This window comes from Nuphar pumila, chromosome 4, assembly GCF_984573655.1.
Source record: "Nuphar pumila chromosome 4, dmNupPumi1.hap1.1, whole genome shotgun sequence".
NCBI lineage: Eukaryota > Viridiplantae > Streptophyta > Magnoliopsida > Nymphaeales > Nymphaeaceae > Nuphar > Nuphar pumila.
In genome coordinates, this window is record NC_143252.1 from 118040593 (window position 1) to 118061490 (window position 20898).

Consider the following 20898-nt stretch of genomic DNA (forward strand, 5'->3'; position numbering starts at 1 on the left):
TGTTCAAAAGAGATTCACTTTCAAAATCTCATGAGAAAGTGAATCTCATAAAAAAATGAGATTTATTTTTTAAATCTCACTTTTGGGTTATGTAATAACTTACTTTTTATGAGTTTATTTTTAAAGTTTTGTTTATTTTTTTTTTTATGTTTAGTTGTTTTTAAATACTGTTCAAATAAAATTCACTTTCTAAAGTATATTAGGAAGTGAATTGCATGTGATTGAACCAAACTTACCCTAAGTGTTTAGGGAACATGAAAAAAAGTGAACAAAAAACAATGAAAAAGTGAACAAGAAATGTCATAAGAATGCTAGTTGAAGCCTCTCTTCTTTCTACTTAAAATGAATTTATTATTTTTAAATATTCATTAATTCAAAGGTTTTAATTTTAAAAACATGCCTTTTAAAAAAGAAAGGTGAATCTTTTTACACAAGGGAACCATTTTCAATATCAAAGTTCATCTTCGTGTGGGTAAGCCAGCTTTTAATTTTTTGAAACCAAGCTTCTCATAATTTTGGAAGTGTCACAGAAGAATTCTCTTAGACTTAGCCAAGCTGAGCATCCATGGAAGCAAGCTTATGAATTTTAAGTAGCTTCAGTAGGTAAGCCGGTGACAATGAGTTCTCAACTTGGCAACTCACGTGCACGCTTCATCTAATCAATTTGGCCTCATAGATGTATTGGCTTATTCATTTATTAAGAAACTTCAGATCAAGTGCCCATAAGGTCTCAACTCATTTGGTAGGGGCTACTTGTGAATGTCACCAAGTTGACAGGATGTCACAAGTTCGAAACCCACGGGTGGTGCCCCTTGTCGCAAGATCGAAGCTTGGTGTACCTCAAGGGTTTTACCAACAAGGGTCCAGCCAATGTACAGTCAGTGATGGAAGTGTTTGGAATATCCAAAAAAAAAGAAATAAAGACTTCTGATCAAGTGGTTTGATGTAAAGGCTCAGTTTTTTCAACCATAAAATTCCAATAGATTCTAGATTTTTTATTTTTGAAGCTATTAAAAAGGATATATATATATATATATATATATATGCTACAATCGTTTGCCTATACAATCTAATTGGGATTTCATGATGTAAGTTATTTTGACCGAATGTGAAATTACAAATATGCTGGGCATGGTTGATTTATTAGGAATTGACCGTTAGGTTGTGTTTTTTCTATGAAAATATGTTTTTAAAAGTCGAAAAGTTTTGAACCATTTATAATTGTTAATTTTTGGATCGTCGAGAAAACCCAATAATGTAAGAGCGGAGCAGAAGTCTCTAGTCCAAAAGGATATGTTTCAATCCATTTTGATGTTTCTAGATATTTTTATCATTTGAGTTAATTTTTATATTTAAGTCATTTTGTAATAGATATTGAATCCTTATTTTTAATTCATATCTTAATTAAGCTAAGTTTTAGCTTTTTTAAGAGTTTACCAAATTAGGTAGTTTACTTGAATTAAGATCTCATCTATAAAAAAAGATGAGAACCCCAAGTAGTTTTATCTTCGTCACCTCTCCCCACCATCGACGATGAGCTTGGGTTCATTGCCCCCACCCACCACGGGAGTCTCCATCATCAGCTAGCCATCATTCAACGAGTTTTCGCCAGACGTGGCAGGTTGGCTGGGGACAACCCCTACTAGCGACGACCCCCATGCTGGCGGCAGTGGACGAGCCACCGGAGACCTTCCCGTCAGTCTGTCTCTCCCTCTCGTCTGCACTCATCCCTCGTGATGGACAAACAAGAGGGGTTTCAACGGAGAACAACAGAAGAGAAGGACAGGGCGAAGCTCCTGTCATCACTTTCGATCGTCAGGCGGTTGAACCCGTTGCTTGCTTGATCCCACATGCTCTTGCTCTCCTGCCTGTCGTCACTGCCTCCCTCTACGCCTTTCTGTAACTCAACAGGACAGGGAAACCCCTGTAGCCACCGCCCGACCCTGATCCCTCTTCCCCTCTCTTTTTTTAGCACGACAGGACAAGGCAACATCTACCATCGCCCGACCCTCTCTCTCCCTCTCCTTTATCCTGATAGGATGGGCAGCATCTACTGCCACTGCCAAACCCCCTCGCTCTGTCCCGCCTCTCCCTTTCTTCCTCTCTCTCTCTCCCCTTTAACTTGGTGGGATGGGGCAACATCTGTTGTCACCGTCCCCCCCACCCCCTTCTTTATCTCAGCGGGACGAGGCAACATCGACTGCTCAACCTCCCCCCAGCATTCTCATTTAGGATTGACTGAGACCATGTGCCTCTAGTTCTTGGATTTTCTTGTTTCGTAGTACATGTAACTTAGTTATATATTTTCTATCATTTTGGACACATCGCCATTATTGGCATGTGATTCGAGAAGTTGGTGATTGTAGGTATACCAGAGTCACTTGGCGAAAGAAATTCACTTGAATTTAAGCCAAGTTTATCGTATGCAGCAGCCGTGGTGGGTGTTATTGGCCTTGTAGTTTGAGGATCGATCATTTTTTTTATAGCTGTTAGTTGGGTCAGGGAGAGACAGCTTAGTAGAGTAGACTTACCAAGTTCAGCCCTTCACCAGTGAGAGAGCTTACTCAGATGACCATGACACAAGCTCACGAAATGTTCACAGAGCTCAGGGCAGACGTGAAAGAGCGTCTATCCCATATAGATCTGACTTTCAGTGGGTTTGCATACCTCAGAGATTTGATAGCAGATACGAACTGCAGGATGTGGCCGTTGATACACAACTGATGACGGTTAATGAGTGAGCAGAGGGACTGAATGCCAAGATTGACGATAGGTATCAATAGTTCCTACGAGGGATAGAGCAACTACAGAGGGAGCCGCACCAGGACAAAACTACATCAGAAATGGCAGGGTATAATCAGGACCATAGGTCCTATCAGAGTCGTCAGTTGAGGTTGCAGTTCCCAAAATTTTTTGAGAGCAACCCAACGAGCTGGTTGTTTCATGCAGAGCAGTACTTCTGAGTGGCCCAGACCCCAGAGGAGGACAACGTATAGGTGGCCTCAATTCACATGAAAAAGGAGGAGATACGCTAGTACCAATGGTTCGAGAGGACGCATGGAACACGGTCTGCCTTCATGAACCATGACCCTCTTGAAGCTGAGTCAAACAGGGAAAGTAGTACAGTATTAAGCCCCCCTCCTTTCAAATAAACACAAACCCTATTGGTGACCCTGCAGCCAAACAGTTATTCAACTACCCATACCAGTGGATTTGGAACTTGCAACGTCCTATCACATGGTGACTTGCTACCAAACAGATGGAGCCCCCATGGTCAAATGGCCATGTCTCGCCTCACTTTTTTCAAATATGAGGCACCCTAAGGTCCATTTGTTTTAGGGGTGCCTGCCTTTTCCTGCAGGAGAGGTCTGTCTTTTTTGGAAAAAAGGTGAGCCCTGCAAGAAAATTGGGCCCACCACGGTGCCACTTGGGCTTCTAAGTTCTTTCTTGCGGGGTCCATTTTATTCACATCCCAGGGAAATGGCCCTTTTTCTGTGAGACCCACCACCTTTTCCATGAAACAAGCAGGCCTCTAAGTCCACATTTTTTTTTAATTTATAACCCAAAGAAACCGCACCCGGCACGAAAACCTGATCGCGCCGGCAATTTATACTTAAGTCCCACTTGCTTCACCCAAAATGGAGAGAAAAATAACCCATCTTCACATTATATGAAAATTAGTTTTTTCTTAAACGAGGAAACAAATCACCCTACGAGTAGGGGTGGCAAAATCTGACCCGATCCGCCAACCCGCTTCTTAGCCGGGTTAGGGTTTGGCTCAAACGGGTTTGTGTCATAAACGGGTCAACCCGCCTAACCCGTTTATTAAATGGGTCGTGTTCATGTTAGGGGTATGCCAACCCGCCAACCCGTTTGACCCATTTAATAAATGGGTTAGGAGGGCAGGTCAACCCGTTTACACGAACCCGTCAACCCGCAACCCATTTATATATATATATATATTAACTTATCTAACCTCAACCCGTCAACCGGCAATCATGTCTATGTTATCGGGTCGACCCGTTTAATAAACGGGTCGCTGTGTCATGTAATCGTGTCTTGTCAACCCGACCCGTTTATTAAACGGGTTAACCGTGTCGTGTCGGATTACCCATTTAATAAATGAGTCGTGTTCATGTTGAGGTATTCTGACCCGCCAACCCGCCGGCCCGACCCGATTGCCACCCCTACCTATGAGCTTATGAGTGCCTAACCCAGGTTGCTCTGTAGGTGACCAAAACCCAATAAACCCCAAACACTGAACTGAGTTGGTCTCAAGTCTGGATCATATAATATAAATTGATGACGTTGGGTCAATTATATACATGGGCTCAGATCTTGGGCCCGAGTCGCATAAGATCTGGGTCAGGGCTCAGCTGTTAAGCTTGAATTCTAGCTTTTGACACGAAGAGATGGGAAGCAACTGGACCAAGTCTAGTCTTTTTATGTATAAAAGATCAGGTGCACTCTCATTTCACAAAGAATATGATACCTGACTGAACATACAACACCTGTCCTTCATAAGCTTGTGGGAGTAACTAGAACATACACGTCAACACGTGTCTTGCACTCAATTGGAGCATCACATTCGTCCTCTCAGATGTCATCGCAGATAATCCCGAGCCGCTCGGACGTGCTACCAAAATTAGCGGTGACTTGGGATATTAAATTGCAGCTTATGGAAGGCACAAAGAAAAAGAGGGTGATTTAGTGGGGCGCACCTTCTCGGTACCAACCCTTCAAATATAGAGAGAGAGAGTGCCGTCAACCGCGTCTCTCTCTCTCTCTCTGGAAGATGTCATCTTCTTCGTCTCGGCAGACGCAGGGAGGTGAAGGAGAAAGGTGTGATGGTACGAGAGACAGGGTTGCTGTCATTGGCAGCGGCAATTGGGGCTCCGTTGCAGCAAAGCTCATCGCCTCCAACACTCACAAACTCCACGACTTCCACGGTATAAAGAGACGACGATGATTAATTGGGAGAGTGCTTCTCTTTCTTGTAGAATGTGCTCCTGCAAAACGTTTTCTAATCACGCCAATTTGCAGATGAGGTGAGGGTGTGGGTGTTCGAAGAAATGTTGCCAGGTGAGGAGAAGCTGTCTGATATCATCAACCAAACCAATGTAATCCCCAACTTTACTCTCTCTCTCTCTCTCTCTCTCTCTCTCTCTCTCTAAAATCGAATTAGAGAAGTTTTGTTTGTCAAATTTTAAGGATGTTTGACAGGAGAATGTAAAGTATCTTCCCGGTGTAAAACTTGGTCTAAATGTTGTGGCAGATCCTGACCTAGAACTTGCAGGTAACTGACTAATTGCTTCCCCATAAATCATAATCACCATCAAATCAACTGTTTAACAAATTGTTTCATTATTACCCTTTTCTTTTCAAAACCCTTTTGTTTCCTGGTTTTGCAGTTAAGGATGCAACCATGTTGGTGTTTGTTCTTCCTCACCAATATGTGGAGGGGGTGTGCAAGAAACTTGTGGGGAAAGTGGGTTCCCACGTTGAAGCGATCTCGCTCATCAAGGGGATGGAAATCAAGAGGGACGGTCCCTGCGTGATGATGTCGTCCCTCATAACTCAGCTGCTTGGGATCAACTGCTGCGTCCTCATGGGTGCCAATCTTGCCGCCGAGGTAGGCCTTAAAAATTGCAGTCTACAGCCCAGACTTTTCGGCTTCGGACATCCTATTTAGGCCAATCAAACGCGTTTTTAATTGCAGATAGCGGAAGAGAAGTTCAGCGAGGCCACGCTTGGGTACAGGCAAGATCACAAGTCTATCGCAGACAAATGGGTTCGGCTTTTCAAGACTCCTTACTTTCTCGTAACATCGGTGAGTTGTCTTCTCATCACCAATTTTAAGTCTCAAACCAGGTAATCCAAAAAAATGGAAAGGCATCTCCCCCAACCCCTTGGGGGGCATTTGTTTGACACGGTGCATTAAATAGCATGGAGACTTACAGGGAAACAAAAGTCCCACCCGCTGTAAATGAGGGTGAAGCGTGGAAACATGTTTGGTGGGTGGGGAGTTTTTCTTTACCAGCCTTTTCTGTCACATGCAAACAGGTCCCAAGTATCAGGGGACTAGCCCCTGCTGGTTTTTGCGACACCTTTGAATGCTTCCTAAGTTTATAGTCTACTGTTTTTTGGAAACAATGGATGGATTTTTATTGATGATGTCCTTTCAAGCATATATATATATATATATATATTAGAGAGAAACCTGCTTGATCCATATCAGCATAAGCAAAAATTCAGCCCGTTGTGCCTAAAAATAAAAAAAATTATGCAAAAACTGTAAGTGAAAAAATACTTTTAGCGGCCCTTTTCTAACAGAACTGAGACCTTTTAGTGGTACTTAAAAATGCTGCTAAAAAGATTTTAGTTAACGCCGGGCGCATCCCGCCGATGTATTATTGATTCTTTGATGTTTTGCTAAATTCCCAGTGAAAGTGGGACCTTTAGTGACACTTTAAAAACGTCGCTAAAATCTTGTTTTTCGTTTTCTAGGCGTTTTTGCGAGAATTTATTTAGCGTTTTTGTGCGCTGGGTGTAGGATGCCCGCAATAGACGGTCAAAGCGTGCGCGTTTTGTTTAGGCTGCTATGGATCAAACAGCTACAGGTTTCTCTATATGTATAAACCCTGTGAAGCATATATAGTCAACCAAGCCCCTTTATTCTCTGTCTCACGCAAGTGGTCAGGCTCGTCAAGTCATGGCTGACATGAAATTATGAGTTTGTTTACATTGCTTTGAATAGGTCAATGGGGAACCAGCACATTAACACGTATTGTTAAATGCCTTGATGGTGCCCACTGGTTATTAAGCTGAGTGGGTCCTCATATAAAATCATTTTTACTGTAGAGATGTGATAATATGATGGCTCTCCATCGGCTTTGCACCTCGTTTGTTCAACATTCCATTGCGTGGTTTGGTGGGAAAATGATCTTGTCCTATGACATATACATGATGTGCATTATAATGCCGATCTTAGCTGTCCAACCTAATGCATCTTGACCGTCCACGTTACATATGATTTTAGCTGTCCAGGATACATTCAGTTGAACGGCTAGGATGCACATATAACGTTTGTGCTGCATCATATGCTGTAAGATAGGATGCCATCCTATGTCATAGGATAGGATCCTTGGGAGGGGCGTATCATGGCAGCTTATTGGATCAAGCAAGGCCTTGATTACATGTACACATTTCACGTTCCTCTTCACATGCTGCTATTGTCTGCCGAGTTTGATAATGGTTAGTAGTTCTACTAATATCACATGTATCAGCTCCATACATGTTCACTGCCCACCTCCCCCACAAGGGTGGGCTCTAGGGCAGGTACCCAAATCCCAATGGAGTGTCAGGGTCCCAAGACTTGAGGTGGGTCACCACCGGGTTCATTCAGCTTTGGGGCCACCCCTTTACCATTATTATAGGGGTATGGGGTTCAAGACAAAGACAAAGAAAGATAAAGGCAGCACACCAGTTTTTTGTACTCGGAGAATTAAACCGCCCCAGGCGCAGAGACCTAACCGCGCTGGCTCAGCCTGCCATACTAATGGTCTATGTTCATATCGGTGTAAAACTCTGAGGGCTTAATTACCCCTCGACCCTAGGGAGTCGCCTAGTGCAGCCTGAACACAATAGGAGTGGGGCCCAACCCTGCCTGACTAGTAAATGGGCCGAGCCCATTCAAGGCCAAAATAGATTCTCGATTGAGCCTAGCCCAGCCCGTTTATTAGTGGGGCTTAAAGGGCCTGATCTGACCAACCTAGGCTTCAGCCCACTAAGACCTGGTTCAGACCTCAACCGTGCATCTGGCTGGGTCTTGATTGGGCCTCAGCTCGGTTTGGCCCAATTCCCACCTGTGACTGTGAGGTCCACAACAACCCCTTGGCATAAGAATGCTACTCATTTTTCTCTTTTATTCATTAAGGCATAGAGACAGGAATCTAATCAACTTGTCATCGTGCTTTGAGTCTGCTCTCAGTTTCTCCCACAGACACAAAGGCCCAGGAGGGTTTCAGGGCACAATTCTTGCTCTCCACATTGTTGTGGTGCTCTAAGCACCCTCTGTTGTATTGAGTTGTGTGTTTGAAACTTTGAATCACATGTCATGTGCAGTGTGTCTGCCTTGTCTAATGAAGGCGTTCAGTTAATTTGAGACTAGGGATGGCAGTGGGGCGGGGTGGGGGACAAGGTCTCCACCCCCGCCCCACCTCAAGATTAGAACCTCCATCCCCGGCGGGGATGGATTTTATCCTCCACCCCCGCCTTCATCCCTGTTTCATGTCCTCCATCCCCGGTTCAAACGGGGATGAGGCGGGGATATTGCGGGAAAAAATGACGGGGATGGGTCCGGGCGGGGATATTGCGGGAAAAAGTGACGGGGATGGGTCGGGGCGGGGATCGGGGCGGGGCGAGGAAAAGTGTACGTCCATCCCCGAACAGGGATGGATTTTAACCTTCGTCCCCACCTCCATCCCCGTTTCATACCCTTCATCCTCGGTCCAAATGGGGCGAGGCGGGGCCCCGCTTTCCCCCGGTCCACTGCCATCCCTATTTGAGACCCAACTCATTAGATTAGATGTCCTCGGATCTCAAAGCAAATGGAGGAGGCTTAGTTTGACATCTGATTCTTGGATTAGCGATTCTCAGATTTTGTGACGGTCAAACTCAAGCATCACGGATTTTGAGACGTGTGGAAGATGACAAACTCAAGGCTTTGAGATTTGGTATATATATATATATATATATATATATATATATATATATATATATATATATATAGAGAGAGAGAGAGAGAGAGAGAGAGAGAGACTAAAAAGTTGGAATTTGAAAATTGTACTCGAAGCCCCAAGGGGGTTGGCGTAGTGAGAGGGTGGTCAGGTTCCATTTTCATGAACGTCAGTCCCTTGCATATAAGAAAATGGCAAGGGTATTATGCCCCTTGCTAGTGCCGAAGCAAGGCGACTCTCTTGGTGCAAGGGGTGCACCACGTGTTTATACCATCAAGAAAGTGACCATAAGTACAACAGGCTTAGCCGGCACAACTAGGTCTCGGATCTCATTGGTGGTTTCTCCGATTTTCATGAGAAAAAAAAATTATTCTTGAAACTAATTTGATAAAAGCTTTTTTGTTCTTCACTTCTCTTATCTTTTTGTTGTATAATGAACTCAACCAGGTGCAAGATGTCGTAGGAATAGAACTTTGTGGGACCCTCAAGAATGTTGTCGCCTTAGCAGCAGGTTCTTCTGATTACTTTTATTATTTATTATGGGATATTGACTGTGTTATGAAAAAGTTTGAAGCCCGAAAGCTAAAAAACTAACATGAAATGGATCAGGTTTTGTGGATGGCATGGACATGGGCTGGAACACCAAGGTGATCAGTTCATCTCATCTCATTCTTAGAGGTATTTTCTTGTTCAAATTCTAAGTATTCTCTAAGTAATCTGATGTTTGCTGGTGAATGTCAACAATATTAGGCTGCAATTATGAGGATTGGGTTAAGAGAGATGCGAGTTTTCTCCAAGTTGATGTTTCCATCGGTGCAAGACACAACTTTCTTCGAAAGCTGCGGGGTGGCTGATCTCATCGTCACATGCTGTAAGAATATATATGTATTTTGTTCACATGCTACATGTTTGGTTTAGTAGATACTAGCCCCTTTGATCATGTTTTTCCAATGTGTGTTGGAGGGGTTTGAAAAATGTGTATTTCTAATATTTTGGCCATGTTGAACACATCCATGTGGGGTCAGATTTGTTTAAAATGACCTCCTATGAATTTCAATTAGGAGGTTTGAAACTCACAGTATAGAGAGAATGTTTGCTACCCTCGTGAGTTCCAAAAACTCCATTGAATATCTCTTCTTTTTATTTTTTTTATTTTTTTTTTGCACATTTGACTAGCTGGAACGAGTTCATGGCGAGCTGAACCACGAGCTGATCAGCTTGTTTCCCAGCCCTTCATTTGACTCTGCAAATGTATTTACATGTTTGGTTCAGTAGAAACCGGCCCTTGGCTCATGTTTTTTTAATGTGAATATTACATTTCTCAGAGGTTGAAAAATCAACTGCGTGCCATATACTGATTTTTTATACTAAATTTTTTTTGTATTTTTACATCAAAAAATGTGATCAAAGGATCGATTCCTATTATTATGACCATGTTGAACACCTTCATGGGATCAGATTTACTCAAAATGAGCCCTATATGGACATCTTAATTCATTACCAGCTCTAGGAACCAAGGTCATAATATATTGTGACCAAGGTCAGTAAAATAGCTTCAGCTGTCAAATGACCAAACTAAACATGGTATCCTTCCTGTGATTGCAGGGGGTGGTAGGAACAGGAAGATTGCAGAAGCCTTTGCAAGAGAAGAAGGGAAAAGGTAATAGGCATGCGCGCACACACACACACACACATCCCAACACTTTGTTGTAATAACATTTTCATGTACAGTGATCCAAATAGCAAAAGGCAAAGTTAACCCTTCGGATTTGTAGTATAACCAAATTTACTTTTTATGTTTTTGGGGTGAGGGGGGAAGATGCAATGATCATTATCTTAGTGTCATGAAGGAAATTGTCTTTTTCACTCTGTTCAAAAGAAAATCTTATAACCGACCATGGCCAAGTTTGCCAAAATATCACAGACATTAATTTCCAAACAGATCGAACGCTAGATCTAGTTTGCCTTGGTTTGAACTTTGATCTATCCAAACAAGAGTTTACCACAATATGATATTATATTTCAACATCATAATAGTGCGTGCACATGCGTGCGCTCACACACCAATTTAAGGCCAAGTTGGTACAAACAGAATGCATATAATATCGTGAGAAGTAATTTTGTGTGGTTGCTTCTGTAGATCCTTTGACGAGCTTGAAGCAGAGCTACTTCAAGGTCAAAAGTTACAGGTACTTTAATATAGTTACATTTACATTGACAAACTCTTAATCTTACAACATGCATCTAAACAAAGTCAGTTAGTCCTAGTTCCTTTCTCTATTTCTTTGGTTTTTCAGCTATTGAAATGTTACAATCTTCAAATTTGCGCCTGACCTTTTTTCATTCTTTAATTTTCCTTTCTAAGCTTGGTACTTGTATGTGTGAAGGGCGTCTCTACTGCATATGAAGTTTACCAAGTATTGAATTACCGAGGTTGGCAGGAACTGTTCCCATTGTTCACCACTGTGTATGAGATATGCAAAGGCTACCTTCCTCCATCTGCAATCGTAGAGTACTGTGAGCGTACTCCCAAGTTCTCTTTGGTCAAGGGTTCTGACCAGTACTATTGATGGTTCCATCTTCATAATTATTCAATTTTTGTACTTGGTTCAAAGTATATGGATTTTGTTTGCCAATTTGTAAGTTCTCTTTAGCTACTTTTAGAACATTTTAAAACCTTGAAATGATGAGTGATTTTTTCTCCATCACGTGCATGAATGAGTTCTGCATTTACAAAATTGAACTATAGATACGTGATTTCCTGAAAGGAGTTGGAACACTGAAACAAGTTCCATCATCAATATTCACCATAAACCCTGAACTAATTTGCTTGCTATGAGTACTGCGTGCGCAGACCCACACCCACACCCACACCCACACCCACACCATAGTGATAAATCTCATGAGATTTATGAAAATCTCAGAAAATATCGTGAGAAATTATCCGAAGTTAAAAACAGTAATTTCTTGTGAGTTTTTCGTCAAAAACATAAATATTGTGTTTTAAACGCGATATTTTATGTTTTTATCGGCTATGTATGTGGTTTTATTTTTGAATATTTTTATTTATATTTCCTTGTAATTTTTTTATATTTTATTTTTTTATTGCCAAGATTTTGCCTAAAAAATATGTGATTTAAAAAAAAAATCAATTTCTTGCAAGTTTTTGGCTGCCGATGTTTTGCTGTTTTTAACTTTTGTCACTATGAGGCGTGAACGTGTGCACACACAATTATAGTGTAATGACTTTTCTTCGTAGCACCGTTATTCTTTTTTTTGTACAAAACTTATGATTCTGTTTGTAATTAGGAATTGCAATTGAATGACCCATGCCCTATTAATGTCTTTCATTAGATTAAAACCCTAGGAACTTCTTGCCGAGACAGGATCAGGTCAGAGGCACCCCTGACGGATTACTGTCAGATGTGCTTTGGATGCTGTTCATCCATGTGATGAATGGCAACCCAAACACCATGGTTGGATAAATCCCATAAAAAATTTCAGTCATTCATGTTGCAGATGAAGGCATCTAAAGCACAAAAAATGAACGTCTTAAAAACAAGGACAAATGGTTGTGTTTGGATTGCCATTCATCTCGCTGATGAACGGCATCCTCTGATCTGATACGGTCTCCTTCTTGCCCATTAAGAAGCACACTCAGCTTCAACCTTACTGAGAGGGATGCGCGCACCTTGAGTTTCAAATTCATAATGTCCCTTCAAGTTCTTGAGACGTTGAAGCTGCCACATAGCCAGATGAATTGAGGTCTCATGGGGTCACCATTAGATGCACATGAAAAAGGGAAATATCCTTTTCATGAAATTTTCTGCAGAAAACGAAGGGATGAAAAAACAGCTCCAACAAAGACACCTTTTCGCCTTGTGGAAAGTTGGGAAAAAAATCTTTTTTTACCCAAAACAAACAAACAAACAAACAGAAGTCCATATGGATTAATCCAGCTTGCCTTTGCTTGATCATTGGTTCTTAGAAACAGAAACTAACAATGTGATTTCTGATTCTACAGCATCAAGAATAACATGATAGCGGGTTTAATGGTTGTAATAAGGATATGAAGAATGTGGTTATATACAGAAAAGAGTGCATATGGTGTGAGAGTTACAATGAAGATTATGATATCCCCACCTCCACCACCCTTTCCTCTGGAGAAAAGACGCCAGACTCACTTACCTATCTGTCGTATTATAGTATCCTTGTTTTAAATCTGTAAATTCAAAACAAACAGCATGGTTCTGCCATATGTGAGCAAATGTCAAGGACAGCACCAAGTTGTTGGTTTCTGTTTTCCTTATTATGATTTCCCAGTCAGGAAATCAATTCCTATTTCACTTTTTTTCTGAAATTTTTGAAAATTAAACTAATCTCTTTTTTTTTATTAAAGAATATAAATTGCAGAATAACCATGCATTGTTCTGAATTCTGGTCTTGAAAATAGTATCTTGGTTGAAATTTTGAGACTAGTTATAAACCAACCCCCTATGGAAAGTGGTGGCAATGTATATGTTGCACTATGTATGAAATTATGGAGCTTTCAAAAGCTGAAATTCTTGGACAATATCTCCTGCACCAGGTAATTTAGCTTTGATACATTCTTAAAAAGAGATTTCTTGGGACCCACGAGCAACTAAGTTGATGGAAATTCACGGGCTCAAAACCTGCTTGTACTTGTCCTTTGCCTATTGGCCAAAGCTGGGTGCACTCCCCGGTAGGCAAGAGGGACCAGGGGTTTTACCTAGGGTTGTCAACGGGTCGGGTTTATCTGAACCAAACCATATAGGGTCTGGGTATGGTGATAAATAAGAAAACCCGATTAAGACCCGGGTGTCCAGGCCTGAAGGTCCGACTAATACATGGACCCAGGTATAGTTTGTGAAACTTTATACCAGACCCGGACCCGACCTGAGTTCCGATTAAAACCCATAAATTTTCAATGTAAAAATGATAAAAATATATATATATACGTTAATCGGGCATAGTTCGGGTCTGGCTTTTGTAGTTCTTATCGGGTTCAGGTATAGTTTTTCTTATAGTGGACTTGATTAAACCCGGGTTCAGACCCGATACCATACCCGAAAATCCAATCCAAGTCTGGTTCCACCTGGGTTTTTTCGAAGGTAAAAAGAGCAATTTCTTTGGGCTTTAGATGCAAAATGCACCTAGAGAGATTAAGTATCTGTTTGGTCTTTTTCAAAGATAGCTTTCCGCGTTGAAATCCTAATTTTCCAACAGAATTAACAAGAAGACAATATTAATATCTTGGCACAGAAGTCTGCAAGATGGCGCGTCTATCACGATGCATGCTGTACCGCCATGCCTTTGTCCCACCTCAATTAATAATGGTCAATTATATGATACAGGAAGCATTCATGCTACCATAACTATGAAGATCCCAAAAAAAAAAATATTATTTAGTACACATCATAGCTACCCCTATAGGAGGGAAAGCACGCCTGGGGGAACTCGCTTTCCATTTATAGAAAGATGGGAAGCACTTTTCCCACTCTCTTTCTTCTGGTTTTCCACTTGTTTCCCTCTTGCTTTTCCCCCTTGTTTTCTTGCTTTGCCCTTGCTTCCCCCTGGTTTTCTTCATGTTTCCTTATTTGCTTCTCACACGCTTCTGCAATCACTTTCAAAATGTCTCGCTTTTCACCTCATTCAATTTTTTTAACACTCAGCTTTCCTCTTCTCACCCTTTCCGTATCCATTTGGCTTTCTGGGTAACTATACATGGTACAGATGCATCAAGCAATGAATATAACCAGCAGCTGAATAAGCAGTCATGGTCAAGTCATCAAGCCATAAGATGTGGTTCTGTGTTAAAGGGCCGAGAGCGTTCGGGCCAGTACACTGGGGCCCCTCTTTAATGAAAGTGGATCGGGTCAGAGGCACCTCTGACGGTGTTACCGACCCCGTCAGAGAAGCCTTTGGATGTTGTTCATCCTAAAAATGAACGACAACTATCAACAGTGCAAAAAATAAAGCTGTTCATTTTAAACCATTTAGATGCCGTTCATCTAAAACACAAATGACATTGGAAAAAAGAATGGGACCCATCCAAGTAATGCACATCTCATCACACAGGTTTGGATGCCGTTCATCTTGAGATCAAAGGCATTCAAAGAAGCTCTGACGGTACATTCTGACCTGAATCCGATAGGGGGCGTCCCCCTTTTTCTATAAGGAGGGGGAGGGGGGCAGCCACTACGTGGCTTCCTTTAGAACACAGATACTGAGCCCCAAACTACATGGGGTCAGCCATGGTTAAGTAATAAAAGTGCATTCAGTGTTCGGGACCAAACACCAGCCCCTGTCTGTTAAAAAGGGGGCCCTCTCCCTCCCCCAAAGCATGCACAAGAGCAATGTTGCTAGTATCCGCGTATCGGTAGAAAATAGATATGCATCACTCCTGAAAAGGCTATTTTTTAATAAATATAGAAATTACTAAAAATAAAATGTAAATATTATTTTAATGGTTTTAACACGTGTCATACTGACAACATTGCACTGGAGTCTATCTTGTTATTAGGACAACAGACAATCAGAGAGCCCTCCATAAGGTAGCATATACCAATTATATTATGAGTTTTAAATATCAATAAAATTAAAAATCATTTTGCAATGATATATGGTTTTTGATAAGATCAAATACTAACCATATGGGTCAGCTTATATCTAAAAATTAATTCAATCTGGCTTATGAATCACCAGATCCATGACCAATCAACAAAAGGACCCTCTTATAAGATAAACAGAGATACTAGCACCAGATATTTATAAGGGTAAATATCATTTAATACAGATCCCTTTATTTTTTGTTTTTCATTTAGTCCAATGCAGTGTTTTTAAAAGCGTGCCTCAAGGCGCAAAAGGCATGCCTCACCTTGAGGCGATGCCCTTTGTGCCTTGAGACGCTAGCCTAAAGCGTATTTGCCCTAAGGCATACACCTCATACACTATGAGGCACGCCTCATATTTATCGAGTCAAATAGGGATCAAAGCCTTCATTTGACTCAATTTTATGGCTAAATAGCTCTATCTGTCTCCCTGCATCTTTGGCAAATGATAATAATAATAATAATAAGCCAACAGGTACACTTCTTGTCTCTCTCTCCTCTTTCTCTCCGTATATGTATCTCTCTCTTTCGTCTTTCTCTCTCACTCCCTCCTCTTTGTCCGTCTCTTTCTCTTGTCTCTCTCTTTGTCAAGAGTCTCCTCTCTTTTCCCATTCTTTTAGCCGCTTTTCTAAACATCCATGATTGCCTTTGATTTTAGTTTGTCTAAATTTAATGCTACATTCTAAAAGTTTACTACACTACCAAATTGCAATTTTTGTGGGTTCATTTAAAGTTTGAATTTTTTTCATTGACAATCAAAACCTTGTCAAATGATAAAGATGGTCATCCTATATTTTTGGATTTAAGTATGGTGTCATAACATTATCTTTTAATTAATCATAAGCTTAATCATATTATAAACATGGCCATTTTGTATGTCACCTTTTCATTCTTCAATTCAAAAGGCATTACTATATAACAATCAAGTTGCATTAATGTTATTAATCTCATATTTTTTGGTATTTATTTGAGATTTTTTATGCTTAATCAATAAAGCATTATTTTATTTATTTATAATTTTAGATGGTTTTTATAATTTTTTTAAAGTTTTCAAACAAAATTTTTTGAGGCTTACGCTTTAAGCCTCAGTTTTTGGTAGAGCGCCTCGCTCCGCCTCATCTCTTTTCACAACATTGGTCTAATGTTAGGGACCTTAATCCCATCAATGGTAAGTAATCCATGTTATTTGTTAAAGGATGAATTTGCTGAAAACTAAAAGCAAACACTGATTGAGAAGAGAAACATTGAACAGCAACAATTGTGTAATCCCATCTAACAGTCGAAGGCAAATGATCCAGTCCAAAAGAAAAGGAACAAACATGCATCAAGTTTAGCACACAACGATGGACTGCTTCTACATACTAGAAGGAGGGAAACCACAAGTAAAGCAAAGCAGAAACTATCAACTTGCTTGCTTAGCTTGATTTGGTGTAAAAACGAATGGCAACAGCCAGACCCAAGATTGCTAGTGGGACGAGGAACTGGAGAATCTTGATAATGAACTCTGAAGTTTTGTCTTGGTTGTAGTAAGGCTGCTTTGGTGGTGCGTATTTGGGCTTTGTGGGGAAGGTTGATGCATCAATCTCGCCAACAAAGTACTCGTCCATCATTGCCCGGGCGGTGGTGCTATGTCCAACATCCTCAAAATCATCTGTTGCATCCTTCCCTGTCAACCAAGAAGAGAACAATTACTCTCTCGTAGGTAGTCACAGACTCGTAACCATAGGCATGCTAGTGTAGACTCGTACCAATGGCTGACAACAAAACATCATCTCCACCAGGATGGTCCTCCAAGAATTTGGTTACATCATATACCTGTTTTAATCATTTAAAGATGACAAAATGACTGAAACATGACTAAACCAGTGAGAATATAACCAGATAGACCACTAAAAAAGAAACAGGGAAAAGTCAAGATTACTACCAAAGCTATTCCCCAACTAGGTGTATATCCTAGACAACTGTCTTAATAAAACTTCTGTAACATCTCTTAGGTTTTTCAACATACAGTGGTATCTTTACCACACTGAAGTTGAACAGCAGATAATATGGAAAATTCACCAGTTGGGACATTAAAGAAAAAAAAAAGATAAAAGAAAAGAGCGATTGAGTTGTTTTTCTCCCTCAAACTTTCTACTCTTAATGTTCATCTCTGACAACATCCTATTTTTTTTTTTTGCTTTCGAATGGCAATTGCAAGATAATAAAAAAACATTGGAATGAAATTTTTTTAATATTCCCTCAAAAAAAAGATTCCATGCTGTGAAGTTCCTATTGATGTAATTATTGGTTATAACCAAAAAATACACTCAAAAACAGCATATTACACTGAACAGATACAACTTATTCAAGCAATCCACAAGACCAACACCTGTACCATCAGAAATTTCTCCACTGCAAACACGACAATGTTCAATGCCTTGATATGGTCACTATTGTGCCATTATAAGAAAACCCACCAAGCAACGGAATGAATCTGCTAAAATAGTCAATGGTAACAGATCACCATCGAAGATTTATTTCTGTAAGCATAGATTTTAATGTTCCAAAAGTTGGGTCCTAAAACTTCTGTTATGGAGATCCTAAATGAGCCTTATGGTCAAGTTATCCTTCACTCCAATGGTAGAAGGTGATGTTCCACTATGAAAAGGGCAATGATGGGCAAGGACAGCATATCAACTGCCTACTTGGTTTCCTACAAATTGCAGGATTCACATGCCTCTGGATACTAAAATCCATATGCTTTGCTTTATAAGCTTCTTCTCGTTGGCTTCATAGAAGGAAAGGTAAACACCCTGAGTGGGAGATAAATAGTAATTGCATAGATCAACAAGAAGTATAAAGGACAGAGGCTCCAGCACCCAGCTTGATCATAACAAAGAAAGTGAAAAATAGAATTCATGATGAACAAGGACGGACCATATCCAGAGGCTACAGTAGACAAATGATTCTTTACTTTATTATGATTGACTCTTATTTCTCAAACTGAGACATCCATGAATTGGGATGTAATATGAATACATACAGATTCTCAGATGGGTGTTCGAGGCACTTCGTTTCTGAACTAAAATGCTGTTTTCAAACAGAGTTCCATCAAGTAGGCCCCAAATTCCAATCAACATTTGGTTGATACGATTAAGATGGTCCCCTAAAGATTTTCCATGAATCAACTTTTGACCATAAACCTTTAGGGCCCTTTTGGTATGAAGATTCTATAGCCAAGATTTCCTCGGGATCCTACTTTTACATACAAAGTTAAAGAATTCCAGGAATCCCTTGTTCTGAAAGAGATCTCAAGAATCCTAGAGACTTGTTGACATAAACAAAATTCTTTTTCTAATGTAGAATCGTTTATATACATATCTAAACTTCAGGAGAAGCCGTTACAACGGCATCTACCGGAGGATGGTATCAACAAAAGCAAACGCTGCCCGATCGACAACTTGGACATAGAAAGAGATATAGATCTATCAGTCACCATCATAAAAAAAAATTCAACAACGCACTGTCACGAGGAATCCAAGTTGTTTACTAGAGAAAAAAAAATCAAAAATTAAGAAAACGAAACGATCGGTAAATACTGCTTACTTCCTCAAAAACAACGAAAGCTTCGACCTTGAGAGCCCAGTTGCTGCATCTTTCGTTCTACGCATGTAATCGATTATCCAATAAATCGATGGGGTTCACACATTCACTCACTCATGAACCACAGAGAGAGAGAGAGAGAGAGAGAGAGAGAGAGAGAGAGAGAGAGAGAGAGATCCAAATTCAGATCAAGAAAGAAGGGTGGAGAGCACCAACCAACAGATCGTGCCAAAACAGAGAAAAACGTTGCCGATCGGTCGACCCAGTAGACGAAAAAACTGAATTCAGATCGATGAATCGAACAACAATCAAACGGAACAGAGACCGTCTCAGAATAAAGAGAAACCCCCTTCTGTGTGTGTGTGTGTGTTACCTTGCCGTTGATGACAAGCCAACAGTCCTTGGAGTTGTTGTGCTTAAACACCTCTTCCAAAGTGAAGACCTTCGAATCAGCCCCCATGTTTTCCCTTTTCCTCCCGATTGTCAGACGAAATTTTCCCCTTTCTCTCCTGCTTTGGGACAACAGTCTTGCTTTCTTTCTCTTTCTTTCCTTTTTTTTTTCTGTTCTGTTGGTACTTCCCTTCACTTGCTCACCAACCCAGAATATAAAAAGGAGCACGCCAGTGGACGAAGGTGGGGAGAGAGAGAGAGAGAGAAGAGTGTGGTGGGTGTTGGGGTTGGGTAGGAGGTCGGTGAGCAGCGGAATGGAAGGGATTTACCCACACCAACTCTGTAAAATGGAGTTTTAATTGTTTCTGGCTTAAGCCTCAAGGTGAGTTGAGGATTGGTGTTAACGTTTGGTGGGAAAAGTTTTACCACCTCTTTTTTTTTTTGGGTGATCATTTGCATTTTTCTGTCTCACATTCACAAGGGTCCCAAATCTATTTACAAGTTCTTTTTTTATTAAGATAATAAATTAATTCTTATAAGATAAAAATACAATAAATTAGATAAAAACTTATAAAATTCAAATCAAAAGTTCATAACACCAGCTAATTATCTTTCTAGTTTTGGTACAATTAACGCAATTAATTAGGTAAATGGCAATTCAGCAACTACTCAGTTACCATACCACCACTTTATTATCATTAATTTGTATTTTTATACTATTAAGATAATTGATTAGGTAGATCGGGCCCATCAGGTTAGCTTGGTAGTCCGTGGGCTGGCCTGGGATCAGTCCATTTATATAATGGACTGAGTTTCGGCCAAGTATCTAATGGGCCAGAGCCTAAAACCCTGACCCAAACTCTGCCCCTGGTGGGTCAGCTCGGCTTGGCCCATCGGGCCAACTGAGTAGTTGCCAACCTCTATCCCATAATGGGACGTCCAAACCATAGCAGAATCTCATAACAGCTCCAAACAGCTGGCTTGGCGAGTTGGCTTAAGCAAAATAAAAAACTATCCCCACGCCTAGTGGTGGCCTTCAAGTGGGGTGCCAGATGGGCTGTTGGGTATCCGGCCGGTATTGGGTCGGGCTCGAGCTGCATTTTGCATCCCAGGCTCCATTGAACTCGGAGTGAGCTCAGCCCAATAATGCAATTGTGCCTGATTCAGACCGGACTCGTGCAAAATGCACACTACCCTTGGGTCGGGCTTAAAGGCCCCATCTCAACCCTAGCCCGATTATAAATGAACCAGACTCAGGCCTGAATGTGGCTCGGACCTATCAGGCCCTAATCAGGCCAGGCCAGGCCAAGTCAGCCCGAGTACTCGTCGAGTTTTACGCTGCAAATATCATTTCAAGTCCATGTATCCATGTGACACCTCTCAGCCACTTTATGCTGTAAAGTGAGTTAGACTCTTAGGGTGCGTTTGCTTGTCACGGAATGGGGGTGTCGCGGCAACCCTTTCGTGGATTCCTTTTTCGTGGAAATAGAATTGGACCCCCTCCCTATGAGAATACTTTTTTGCGGAAAATGGGGTTCCAACGTGCATTTTGG

General features: G+C 41.0%; 2 protein-coding genes across 2 annotated transcripts; one reads left to right on the forward strand and one right to left on the reverse strand.

The window, feature by feature from the left end:
• Nucleotides 1-4778: 4778 nt before the first annotated feature.
• Nucleotides 4779-11443, forward strand: GPDHP (NAD-dependent glycerol-3-phosphate dehydrogenase family protein). Its single transcript, XM_090003332.1, has 11 exons — nt 4779-4949; nt 5044-5120; nt 5224-5296; nt 5412-5632; nt 5720-5830; nt 9186-9249; nt 9348-9385; nt 9489-9609; nt 10344-10398; nt 10879-10927; nt 11126-11443. Exons 1-11 carry the CDS (start codon nt 4796-4798, stop codon nt 11306-11308), a joined length of 1146 nt encoding a protein of 381 aa, XP_089859458.1. The 5' UTR covers nt 4779-4795; the 3' UTR covers nt 11309-11443.
• Nucleotides 11444-16614: 5171 nt separating this feature from the next.
• On the reverse strand, nt 16615-19552 carry LOC149840784 (cytochrome b5-like). The gene is made up of 3 exons (XM_090003333.1): nt 19329-19552; nt 17119-17185; nt 16615-17036 (listed from the first exon to the last, which is right to left on the reverse strand). Exons 1-3 carry the CDS (start codon nt 19413-19415, stop codon nt 16786-16788), a joined length of 405 nt encoding a protein of 134 aa, XP_089859459.1. The 5' UTR covers nt 19416-19552; the 3' UTR covers nt 16615-16785.
• Nucleotides 19553-20898: the final 1346 nt, after the last annotated feature.